Source organism: Phaenicophaeus curvirostris, chromosome 17 (assembly GCF_032191515.1).
Source record: "Phaenicophaeus curvirostris isolate KB17595 chromosome 17, BPBGC_Pcur_1.0, whole genome shotgun sequence".
NCBI lineage: Eukaryota > Metazoa > Chordata > Aves > Cuculiformes > Cuculidae > Phaenicophaeus > Phaenicophaeus curvirostris.
In genome coordinates this window covers 4,125,190-4,138,628 of record NC_091408.1, presented here as the reverse complement: position 1 = coordinate 4,138,628, position 13,439 = coordinate 4,125,190, and the positions used below count along the sequence as shown (strand labels likewise).

General features: G+C 43.8%; 1 protein-coding gene across 11 annotated transcripts in view; it reads right to left on the bottom strand.

Moving 5' to 3' along the window:
* Nucleotides 1-13,439, bottom strand: part of KDM2B (lysine demethylase 2B) — a 115,307-nt gene that overhangs the window by 36,635 nt on the left and 65,233 nt on the right. For all 11 annotated transcript variants that reach the window (XM_069870951.1, XM_069870953.1, XM_069870954.1 and 8 more), the window contains 2 exons: nucleotides 8,672-9,126; nucleotides 2,716-2,802 (listed from right to left, as the gene is read on the bottom strand). In XM_069870951.1, coding sequence (XP_069727052.1) covers nucleotides 2,716-2,802; nucleotides 8,672-9,126 — 542 coding nt within the window. The remainder of the gene's footprint in view (nucleotides 1-2,715; nucleotides 2,803-8,671; nucleotides 9,127-13,439) is intronic.

The following is a 13,439-nucleotide window of genomic DNA, read 5'->3' as shown; positions in this document are numbered from 1 at the left end:
CCACAGCTGCATCCGTGCTCGGCAGCCAGCTGGGAAAAACGTGCTGTCTAGTCTGAAGGTACGTAAGCTGCCAGCCAGCCAGCGGGACAAGGGGGTTTCAAATATCCACTTGGTCCCACATTTCTGATTCCTTGAAGAGGTCTAAATTAGGATCATTGTACATATCCTAGGATCCCTGGCAAAGTCAAACATTTTGGTAAATGAATGTTATCAGACAAGAGACTGCTTTTAAAATTGGGCTGTTTTCCTTACTCAACAACTAACAGAAAAAGGCCGGTTCCACTTCTTCTGACAACGCACTTGTGGGAAAAAAAAGGTGCCTACTTGAGTATAATTACTGTGTTAAGAAATTAGAAAAAGTACAAAAGACTCAAAGCTACATAAAGACGAGTAAATACAATCTGGAAGAGATACCTATGAATCACAAACCATTCCTCCATTACCACAAAATAGTAACGGTTCATACATTTTGCTACGAAATTTTCTGCTGAAGATGTCACAGATCTTTATAAACATTACTTTCACCCCACAGCCTCCCACGATGGGAAGCACCATCTCCATACGGAAAAGTTCCAGCAACAGCAATGTGCCATTCACCTCACGCGACACGGAGGCTGCAGCAGAGCTGGGAACACAACACAGACCCTTGCCTCCCATTTTGTACACTGAGCACAAGATCATCAAATGTTACCCATTTGTTTCATCTCCTCACAAAACCAGCTTTGATCATTACTTCTGTTTCTTTTCTCGGCGAGTGATTTTTTCCATTGGCGAACTGCGGTACCCCTGACAGCCCCAAATGCCTTTGGAAAAGGTAGATGGGAGCGATGCGGCACAACAGAGCCACGACACACGTCGGGGATGGGTCTTCCACGTAGTTAGTTCAGTGTCTTGCCCGTTACACATTACCCGTTCTGAACCGTGATTTAAGGAGAGCGATCATGTCTCTTCCCTAAACCCAAGAATTTCACAATCTTCAAGCAACCGTTTTGCGGTACAGAACTGTGCACGCTGCTGGCACATCGCACTAGCAACGCATAAAAGAAACTGCGACTCAATTTTAAAGGGAAATATTATTTGCTGCTCCAAAAATCAGATTATTAAAGGCATTTTCTTTCAAATGCAAGTATACAGAACTAAGCCTGCCACTCCACAACCTGGGTTATTCATGTAATTAAGTCATTCCCCGTCCCTGCTCCAGGGATCTATCACTAGGAAGAGTTCTTTCCCTCTGCTCTATGCTCTTCCCGTTTCATCCTTTTCAGTACTTGCCTTTCTCCTCATTCTGCTCCCTCAGTGTTTCTAGTCTCTTCCCCTCCTTTCTTTACAGTCATTTCCATTTTCTTTGAAATGTTTTGGCATTTAATGCTGGCTTTATTCTTCCTTATCCATCTGCTGCTCTTGTCTTTCTAAATCTCTTCTGGAGCCTTCTCCTGGGAGAAAGCAAAAGCCACGTTTTCCATCTATTGCCTCTTCTTTCTAGATTTCAGCTCCTTTCTTTTTCTTTTTGGTCCTGGAATCAGACAATCCTCCTCTCCCTGTAAGCTGATACACTTGCAACATCTTCCTACCAGCCCCACAACAGCTGGCACTACGCTGCATCACGTCTGCAGCTTCCTTTAAATATCCGCGTCTCAGGAAAGGCACCGTTCAATATTAGACATTTCCGCTATAATCCACAAGAGCAATAACTGAAAGCAAAATTAGCAAACGCCAAAGCTCATAAAAGCCTCAAAACATTAAGATCCTCACTTCTACCACAGTTCAAAAGACATAGCACGAGAGTCAGTTTCTTAGTTTTGTTTTATACGTTTCACACCCCAATTTGCCTCCGGTCACAGCGATTTTGCTTTACTCAGTGCCCACTGTTTACAAAGACATGACAAGTGCACCATCACAAAACGTGAGAACAGGGAAAATAATCCACTCAGTTAATTATTTGAAAGTAATTTATATTGATAACAACGCTAACAGATTTTCAGATAGAAGCCTGATTTAAGCTGACTGACCCTTTCAGCATTTCTAAAGAAATTATGTATTATAAAACTAATTCAATGAAAAATTGAAGTAAAAATAGAAGCGATGAGACATCTTCTAAATAAGCAAAGCTGCTTTTACAGCTCGCTGAATAACTGGTGTGTGGCAAACATACCCCTGTTATAAATAACATCCAGCCTTTTGACATAATTCCTTAGTTAATTACTTCAAATTCTTTATAAGCATTAATGAAGCCTCATGGTTCTCCATCAAAATGAAGAGAATTATTCCCATAAAGAGAAGGAAAAACCTGAAGTTAGTGGCACACCTGGACAGGGAATTCAGGAGGTCTCAGAGTATAAGAGAAAAACCATCCTCTCATCCAGATGCGAGTGCTACCAAGTGGCCTGTCTGTAGGATTTACCCATTCTTTAATTTTACACAAAATACCGCATCAACATTTTTAGATTTAACCATGACCAAGACATATTGAAGTTTTATACTGGTAAGCAAAGCCCAAACAAACTTTTTTTAAATAGAAATTCTAATGATTTCTCCTTTCTGAAGGACTTTCCTGTTCTGCTTCAACGCCTAATCACGAAACCATTAAAAAACATCATCTCACGTTAAAAATGCTAGCAGCTACCAAAGTGTCGTATATAAACGTTGCCAGATTAGAGGTGAACAAACACCAAGACCCAGCACAACGGTGATTCGTAAGGAATTGTGTCTCATTACCTTTGTGGTCTTCTTGGGCCAGCTGACCACAGGGACACCCGAGATGGCGAGATTTTGGTCATCATCAGCATGTTCCTTCAGGATGTTCTGTTGCAAACGAAAAGGCCTTTATTAAACAGAGAAATATCCCCAACTTTAGAGTGCAGAGTTACAGAAGACAATACTCCACTCTGAGGAAAGACAGAGCGACAAGATCTTTGCTGACTTGTTACATCTCAGCAAGTTACTTCTGCTTCCAAACTTCCAGTTCACACCGAAACTCTCGCACCTGTCATTAAGATCCAAGATGTGAAGTTTCTTGCAAAATAGACAGTGAAATCAGCCACGAATCATCTCAAATACTTCAGACTCCTTTAAAACTGATGTGTCCAAAAGACTGGTGTTTTTCCACTGCTATCAGTCTAATGCCAGTATCACTTCTCCCTCCAAGCTCCAGCTCACCAACTCTGAACAGCCCCACAAGCAGAACCCTTTCTCCTAGTGAAGTCTACACAAGACCTGAGGAGCACCTGGGCTTTGCCACCATTATTTTTGCAGTCACAGGGCACCAAGTGGGTAGTTTAGAGCAATCCTGAGATGCCCGAGCGTTCAGATAAGATACAAAACTGTTCGCTGTAACCTTTATGCACATGGCAATTGGAGAGCACCATCATTTCCACCGGCCAAAGGGATGGGCAGCCAGAGCTGCTGTAATTAGTTCATTTTACGTGATCAGGTGAGACATTCAGGTTACTGAGTATTCACTAGGAAAGGTTCTGACTCTGGATAATACAGTATTAAGGAAAAAGATTGGTCTCTCTTCCACCCCCACCTCTCATGAGTGGGCTGTGCTGGCTTAAATGCAGTTTCTGCCACTATGAATCACTCCCATGACCATATAACTCAACACAGAGGTGAGGAAGAACTCTTACTAAGCGTATTCAACTGTGTAGCTGGGAACAGTCCACACTCACTTCCCACAACTCTCTGCGTACTTACTAACCTAGCTACACAGCTCTTTATTTGGAGCTCAGGGAGCTGAAAAGGACAACAAATGAAAACAAAAAACAAGTTGGAAAGAAGATTCTGCCGTGCTGCTGAAAACTGAAGCCCAAATAAGCACTAACAGGTTAAAGGGAAAAATGCTGTAATAAACAAAACCTGCAGGTTGGAAATTACCTCCTAATAGAATGTAGGAGATAACCCCGGACAATGAAGTTCAATGGTGTTAGCCCCAAGTATACCATCTTCTTCAAAAAAGCTTAATTAGACAACAAGAGGCACCAGGCTCTCTCAATCCCCAGTGCAGAGCTTTAATAATTAGCGATTTCACGCAGCATACAAAAAGAGCTTAAAATACGGTAATTGTTTTAATAAGAAGTCATCTGTAGTCATCCAACTAAAGCTGGGAGTACGACGGCACGTTCCAGGCCCCAGGAGCCCCAGCAGGCAGACTAGCATCTACGTTGGGGTGTGGATGAGTGTCCCTGGGGCCAGTTTTCTCTCCCTGGAGCTCAGGCTATGTGCCGGCTTCAGCTCAATTCCCCAGCCTGTGCTTAAATCAGAGGTGCTTCGTTAACAGACACCACAGCACCAGCACAGCGCTGCTTCTTCAGATACAATCACACCAGGAAGGCTGTTCTTGATACTGGTGAGCTCAAAAGCAGTGCCAAGGACCAAAATAAGCAACAGCAGCACAAGCCCAGTTTTGTCAGCCCCGCGCTGGGGCTGCGCTCCGGAGCTTGCACAGGCACAGCCTGGCTGGCTGGGAGCAAAATGCAGCTTGCCCCAGCCTGACTGCGATGTGGAGCTCTGATTGTACCTTCAGCTGAATACTCTTCAGGTGAAACAGCTAACGACTAGTCCTCGACAAATTAACTCTTGGCTGAGCTGAGGTTAAGTGAGCACCTCTTTTCTCAAACCCTTTTTATTCTGAGTCCGTGATCACTGCGTTAACCAAACTGTGGCCACATTCTGAAAGTTCATTTTCAGTCCTAAGAATGGGCAGGTCTTTTGTGCTTTCATGGCAAAGCCAAAATTCTCCATAACAAGGCGGCAGCTGAAGAGCCACATAAACAAAGGACAAATTAATTCTTCTTTACTTTACTACTCTTAGATCTGAAAGCTTGTAAGACAGAAAGCCTTAACGTTCCCACTAACAACTGTCAGAGACTCTGAGTTCAATAGAAAGCAGAGCATATTCCAAGAACTTGGCAGGATAATGAAGGTTTCTTGTTATCATATGTATCACGTGAAAATATTATCCAAGAAGAAATGTAAAACTATGGCAGTTTATCATCTCAGCCAGCTGAAAACAATGGATGTCTGAGTAGCAGAGCCATAACTGAGCCACGTTTGCACTAACTGTGGTGTCAAGTGTCAGCACACAACAGGCTGGAGGAGGCAGACTTTTGTTCACCTGCTTATAAAAGACAAAAGAAGATAAAGAATAGCCATGGGGCTCCAGTTAGACAAACAATGTGATGCTCATCCAGCACAAGGCTGTCTGATTCATTACACTTAAAGGCTGTGGTGACGACAGCAGGTATGAAGGAAAGGAGCTGATTAAGTATGTAAGAATTCAGCTTCACCATTAATTTCAAAAGCACAGCAAGGAATGACTCCCCTGAAATACATTCAGTAGAGGGAGTTTTTTTCCTGTCATCAGAATGAGAAGGGGGTAAGATTTCTTGGCAAGAAAAAGTAAGAACATATTTCAGTAGATATCATCTGTCTTGCACAAGAATCTTCTCCTGCTGCCAAGGAGCTACAGATATTTGACAAACTCTGTTCTTCAGGATTACTTTCTTCTGCCCTAATGGACTTGCACAGTCCCTTCTGAAGACCAGCAATTTTGCTTTGAAGTGGGGAAGGTCTGTGACATTATTGGGAGGCAGATCTCACAATCCTGCTCCCCAACAGCAGCAAAGGAATTGCCACCCTGCAGGCAGCGGGTGCCGAAATCTGAGGTCTGCACACAGCCAGGTACCACTGGCAACGCGGTTCATGTGGGATGCAGACTGTCACAATCAAGTCTGCTCAGCTTTACCTCTCCTGTGATGTGGGATGCAAACTACACCAAGAAGTATGATGGTTACCTCTCTCTTCTCCTCTCCATGCATCAGTCCACTGTGATTGCATCTTTAGTAGACTGAAATACTGTTTGGTAGGTAAATATGAAGTGGAGAAGCCACACAATGAAACTCTTCAATGCCCAAGGCCAGCATCCGAGTTAAATTACTTATCAATGATTTTGTTTTCCCCTCCTTCTCCTCCTCATCAGTGCAGGTACTTTCCTAACAGTTCAGCTGCTAATTGATTTTTTAATCGGGAGCCAGAGTTTTTGCACGCACTGTTTCATATTTCATTTCAGGGCATGAATAGATGGAAAACAAGGTACGACTGCAGGCTGCATGTGCCACCAACAGCAAGGATGTGGGAGCAATGGCTGCGGTGTCTTCTGGCTGCTCACCCTGCCAATAACAACGCTGCCAAGCCTTCCATCCTCCTGCAACCTAGGTCAGCTGAGCACTCTCAGGGAGAGTATGTTTCTCTGTACAACAATTTCCCCTCACATTTGCTGCACACACAGCTCGCGGAGCCCAGCTGCAGACATTTGGATACAGACAGTGTTGCATCTCCTCGGCCGATTGTTCAGATGCCATCTGCCACGGAGTGAAGCTGCTGTCAGTAATCGCTCTTTGGAGGCCTCTGAGAAGCTCCCTTGGTGGTGAACGCAGGTCTCGTGCAACACTGTGCCCATGAGGCAGAGCGGCAGCCGGCAAGAATTCAATTCCTTGTTTGAGCTGAGGGAAGAACTGACCTGCTGCCCAAGTGAGGGCCGTGTTATGCTCTGCAAATAAGCCTCCTTTATGCTGCTGCACTCCATCGATCACAGTGATAAATGGGTTCTCAATCTGCAGAGGCATTAGCTTGGCACTTCTGGATTGCTGTGTCCCCACTAGAGAGACACAGTTAGTTAGGAGCTTAGATGACGTGTGAGGAATTTACACAGGCTTAGTTTAGTTTTCAGTCTCCCTTCTCAGAAGGAAAATAAATTACTTTACTTCAAAGAGTCTCATCTACTTGACATTAAATAGCTGTATATAGCTGTAGTTTTATTTACCACTAAGAGCAGTAATGCAGTTGCCCATCCTTTACCGTATTCTCGCTCAGATGGGAAAGCACGGAGTCGCCGCAAGTTATCCAGATTAGCTCCATGAAACTTCACATTGCTAAATAAAACAGTTTCCTTTCCAGTTTTAACTACCCATACCCTACTTTCTGAAAACATTAATTATCTTATTGAAGCACAAAGACAGACTTGAATGTTATACTGAAAGGTTTCTGAGCGTATTTCATTAAGAAATCAAACTGTTAAAATAAACATAGATTTATTTTCTCCAGGAAGAAACTTGCTTAAGACTTTCCAAGCAGAGCATGAGCTGTCAGACTTTCTGTGAGAGCATGTTCTTGCTCTGCATTTGTTAAAAATAACTCTCAAATGGGTGCACTAAAAGGTACTTTTTAGAGGATGCATTATTAATAATGTCACGTGCCCAGAAGTCAGGTTGCCCGGGAAATACACCTTGGGAATATAGCCGGATACAGTCACAGCACATCTGATCTGCACAGCTTCTCCTGCAGGATTTCTGCCTCCATTCAGTCATACAGAAGACGGGTGCTCTGGTTATTCATCAGGGTGAGGTGAAGGTGCTAGGCTGCTGCTTCCCGTACTGCTAATGCTATCGCAAAGCAAGCCAGTGAACCTATGGCCACGACTGGGCATGTGTGTCCACTTTCACACACAAAGTGGGTGATTTTGCAAGAAGAGGCTCTCTGAGCTCTTGTGGTTTACCCAAATGAGGGCCGCGTATCACACTTGCAGGCTCTGAGACTGTGGAATAAGGTTCCGCTACATATGTTCAGTCTTCTTTAGCTGGCTTTGAAGCCTTTCAAAAGCAGCTGTTACACTACTTACACTAAAACAGTCCACTTTTACCATATAAACATGATTTTTTTCCCCTCAGACTGTGGTTTACACAGCCCTTGTGTATAGAACAGATGTAGCTGAAGAGCCATGCTGTACACAAACAGCACAAAAGTAACACAAGATCACTAATCAATACTCATTGCCGTGGTACTGGACTGATGGAGGACAGGCTGACAATTTTAGCCTTATTGGACAAGTCCCAGAAAAATTACAAGAGTACGCTGCTCTCAGCTTTGTTAAAGTAATAATTAATAGGCCTAATTTATACAGTGTGAAAACATGAAACAGAAAAGTTAACCAAATATTCCAAAGGGATGTTACAGATTAGAGACAGGGCTGGAAGTAGAGGCAACAAGGTCATGCAGATCTCCAGGAGGAATTTATCCCTAAGGCAGATCAGGTACCACTTCCCATAAGCTAAAAAAACTAAAGAGAATTTCTGTCACTAGTGAGCATTCACTCCTCACACCATCTGCAAAACCAGTATATTGTACCAGCGGAGAATAATTATCAACCTATAGAGGGCAATGGAGGAAAAGAAAATGAAAAAGGTGAAGGAAAAAAAGGGAACTGAGAACATTAGACAATGTATCTTTACATTTTGTATGTGCCAGTTAATCTGCCCTTTTTGGTCTAGTGTCTTTCTGGAGTAAATCTGATTAAGACTGTAAATATAAACAGACTCTTGGAGGTATAATATTTACATGTAGGACATAACAAGTGCTAAACTATGAGAGGACCTAAACTTTCAGCCACTGCTGCAGCAGTCAGAAAGGGCTGCATCTATTAAATCAGACTGCCAACAGCCATCTCCCTAGAGCAGAAATGGCTCTTGTTAGAGGCGTAATCTCCCTCTCTGTGGCATATGAGCTGGTCACCACACACAAGCTGCCATCCCTGCTGCAGAACTTGCTTTCTGATCTCCTGCTGCCTTCTATGCCCAGAGAATACAATTTGTGTGGCTCAGCAAGCTATCACACCCACCTTCATGTCCTCTAGAAGAGCCTGCGGATCTTCGATGCCTTCTGGAACACACTTCTTGTTCTCTGGGAGAGATTCAAGCTTTTCCACCAGGGCTTTTAAACCCTTCAGTTCAAATTCTGTGAGGTGAGTCCATTTGGTTGAAACTTCTGTAGCTGGAGACCCCGTTGGTGTTTTTGGATAGTCCGCAGGGGTCGTTGATTTTATGCTGTCATCTGACTCATTAGACAAAGTTCTTTTTAGGTATCTCATTACTGTGGCTTTTTGTTTCCTTCCTGCACCTTCCTTCCCTTCCGAGTGTGTGCTGTTGGGTGAGGAGGAGCCATCCACCAAGGATTTGGAGTTCTTATCCAAGCTGTCATCCTTCTCCTCCTGAATATGGGCATCACAAGATTCTTCATCCATGTCTAACCACGAATCTGATGAGTAGCTATCTGTGCTGCGTTTTCTTTTTGCATCTGAAAGTCAGAAAAAGAATGCTGAATTTTCACCCGATGTTATTCATAGCTTAAACACTTCTCTGCCACCGGGGCTAGGCACTGCCTATTTAAAAGGGGACTGGATAATGCCTGGTAAGTATGACAGGAATGGGCTTTATTCAGCTGATTCTTAATTGGGGTGGGGGGTTGTTTGGTTGTTTTAATGCTGGTTTTCATTAACATCTACTCAGTTCAAATGACTGGGAAACATTTAGGGAAAAATTATGCTTCTTCAAAGCTTCAGTCCTCTATGCCTTCAATTAAGAGTAGGCAGAGCTCTTAAGTCACACACAATTAATTTTCCCACAAATCCGAAAGAGACCAGATTCAGCAGCCTTACAGCTTTAAGAGAGACTTAGCACAGAAAGAGGAGCGGGAAAAGGATGGAGAAAGCACGTTAAAATGCTGTACATCATCATTCTTCTTCCAGCAGCTCGGCACAACACAAAATCAACCTCTCAATACTTTTCCTCGCTGTGAACAACTGCTGGTAAAACAAGACCCACCACTTGCTACTGCACGAAAACTCATTTCTCTTCTGAGACAGAGGATACAATTATGCTTATGTTACAGACAAAAAGCCTAAACACAGGGAGAAAAGCAGGGGCTGTCACAGAGTTACATGATATTGTTTTCCTTAATGCCATCCTTGATACATTCTAGGTACTTCTCGGTAAAATTTAAAGGCGAGTTTCTGAGTCCAAAGAATTACTAATCCTAGTTTTACACTAGCTTTCCCCCTAAAAATCCTGGTTACCCAACTCCACGCAATCAAGCAGTGAAAGCAATGTAGGAAGATAGTGGCCAAGGATCCCTTAAGCACACATCTTTTCTTATTTATTAGACACTGTTTCCTTTACTAAGTGAACAGCACTGAACGCAGGCTAGCAACAGCTGGAATTTCTGTGGAAAACACAGTTAACACTGGCAACAACCAGATAAGTCAAAGTGAATTTTAATAGTGGCTGAAATCAGTATAAGATCAAGCTGCAAACAAAAACACTCTGCAAAGGAAACAGAAGTCAGGCAAAAAAAGTGAGAGAACAATTAATGAAAAGTTCCTTTCACAGCTTTCATGCCTTGCAATGCAATAGCTTTGGATTAGGACAATGTGAATCATGCTTAAGGAAGGATTAAATGGACATTAAAGAAAAAGCTCAGCATCCGGCTGTTTAACAGTGAGATTCAAAACAAACGCTGAAGCCCAGTTCCAAGCTGGCAAATTTATCCTTATCACAGAGGAGCTCCTTGCATGCTCTATACCATCTTCTAGCAAAACGTACGTGTTGCTTGTCAGCTGGGTAATGAAGATGCGACGGGCAGCGGCAGAGCGGCTGTCTGAGGGCAGTGAGCCTAAGCTGCTTAGCTCTGCAGTTTTAAATAGAAACCCTGCAAGGCCAGGGCACCTCTGGGCATTGGTGCCCAAGGGATAGGAGTTGGCCACTTTATACCTCCCAGGGCAAACGTGCCATTGCTACAGCACCCCCATAAATCAAGCATCGCTGTCCAGTCTGCTCCTTCAGTCACGTTTGCATTTTTCCTCAGAACCAAAATGGCCATAAAATTACTCCTGAAAGGCACATTTAGGCTGGAACGCCTGCGAAAAGACGGCAGTCACAAAAACCACCAGCTACCAGCAAGGCTGGTCACAGCCCAATCCAGCCCCATCCACGGTGCAGGCTGGCTTCCTTCCTGTATCCCTCCAAAAACGCCTCACCATGAAGTAGTACAGCACAGTTTATTTTGTGTGCTGAGGTGGTGGCATGCAACACTCCAAAGCAGCTCCTCCTCTCTGGTTAGTGCTAATACACGCCCATGTACTCTTAGAAAGATAAACAGGATCAGAAAATATCTTAACCGGAACATTTCAAAACCACTAGGTTATCCAACTTTTATATTCTCCAATGTTTTCCCCTTTGTCCACAGCAGCACACTTACCACCTCAAAGGGCTATATAATCAGCTTATGTCATTCTCCCGTTTTACAGCTGAGGAAACAGATGCTTGGGAGAAAGCACGATTTGCTCATTGTCACACATCAAATCTAGGGCAAAACCAGGAATCAGAATCCAGGCTCTTGGATCCAAGGCTGGAGCCTCTTCTCTAAGCCACGCTGCCTTGGGGAGCTATTTTGCAATTGACTGAAGCACAAAAGCCCAGTCTACGTGGGAGAAGATGCCAGTGATAAAACAGAAGAAGGTGAAAGCAGATACACATCCCTGTGCTACAAGTGCAGCATCAGTAACAAAAATCGGTATAAATCTGCACAAAGAAAATCCTGTTTCTGTCTTCTTACGCTGTGGCTCTGCTGAACAGAACTAATGGCTGTAACGGGGGTAATCTGCAAGGCCTAACGAAAGACAGGGAGATCACATTATGGAGGTGTGAATAACTGACTCCAAACATCGCTCTGGTGCTCAGAGCAAGCAGCGTTCAGGAGAGAGCTCCACTTTTTGTCTCTTGCTCTAATCTAGGGAAACAAAAGGCAAGAGCTGAGTGGAACACCACAGCATAGGGGGCCTTTTCCCATCAGAGCAAGCACAGGGGGGCGGGGGCAGCAATTCCCTTCTGCCAGCTGCCACCACTCCCCTGTCACCGTCTGTCTGCGCAAGACAGGCCCTGCTGTGCCAGCTATACCTGGGTACGGACAGACAAAAATCATCTACATCAAACCTCCATATGAGCCATCGTCAAAAACGTGCCCTGTGAGCTGTTCTCTGCAAGCCTGGCAGGTACGTGCTGCCTTGCCTAACTTCACCTTTGCAGCTGGGCTCGCTGTTGATCTGGAGGGAATCAGCCTATTCTGGAGCACTGGGGATTACAGCACTGCTGCACCATCAGATTAAGAGTGGATTGCTTTCAAAAGACAATGACTGTCTGCTACGGCTGCTAATAAAAAAAAAGCCACAAAGGAATCAAGAATGGAAGGATAACTTCAAGGCGAGGAAGGTCCAATGTTGTGTTTTCATGTGTTTTCTTGTAACGCAACATGCCATGACTTTTATTTATGCATTTTAATGAGAAAAGTACCTGACTCAAAGTTCCTACGCTGTGAGCTGAGGACCTACATAAGCATCATCTGGATTTACTTTGTTGAGAAGTGCAGCTTAAGCACTGTGTTACCAGAGTTCCACTGACTTGGTGGATTTTGGTGCAGGAAGTCTGTCCATGGCAAAGAGCTTCTGCTAAGCGCAACAATGATTTTTAATTCTGAGTCAACACACCAGCCAACACCAGGTCAGAACTCCAGCTCCAGAGCAGTTCTGCAGTCTGGGCTCCCAAACAACTTAGTGCAAAAAGTCTGTCACCCCTCTCCAGCTCAAAGCAAATAAAAATAACTTATACAAACCAGTCAGTGATACAGCTCAGTGAAGAGCAGCAGCACAGGCTCAGCCACAGGACAGAGAGCTAGAAACACCTTCTTCTTTCATAGCAGTTCACATCCCTGTGGTTCTGGGCAAATCACTTAACTTTCCCTAGTTATTCACTTGTAGAAGAAGGATAATTATACATAGTTTCATTCCTTGCTTAAAAGCAACTTGCTGTATTACAAAACTTAAAAGAAAGGGAAGGGGGTGAGGTATAATTATGAAATCTTTCTAAACTGTTTAGAACAACCCAGTGTGTAACAACTACCTTGCCATTCTCAGCTCCAAACGCTGATACTGTGACTTGAGAGCAACAGTTGCTATTGGTCTGCTAAAGACAGCAATGATATTTGCATTAGCAGAAAAACACCTGAGCATACTGGAAATGCCTCACTGCATGGAGCACTCCACACAAATACCACTCAGTGTAGTCTAGTACCTCTCTATCATAAGCAAATCTATTCTATCCCCTGAGAAGAGGGAGGAAAAAAAAAAGCCATGGCTCCTTCACCATGCCAGAGGGCATATTGTCTTCATCCATCAAGCTTAACATACAGTTAGAGCCATCCTGTTAAAATTTTAGCAACGGGAGTCTTAAAACCTGCAGGCTACAGAGAAAGCACATTTCTCATAGCCCAGTATCTTCACCCAATTACTCTTTGTCAGCTCGCTCTCGAGATCTGTATCTCACTGAAGGTCAATTGTGGTTGAAAACATCCAGTACAGACTCATTTGTGATAAGAGTAAAAATAATGAAGATGTATCCAGCCTGAAACAGTGCATGTTCAAATCTAGAAGGAAACCTGAATAGGATCCCTTTCTGATTTCAACTGGCAGGACAAATGTCACAGTTGAGAGGGACAAGGAAAAGAGAAAAGAGAGAGGAAGAGGGATGGCGTGCTTTTACAGCAGCCTGTGATTGCTG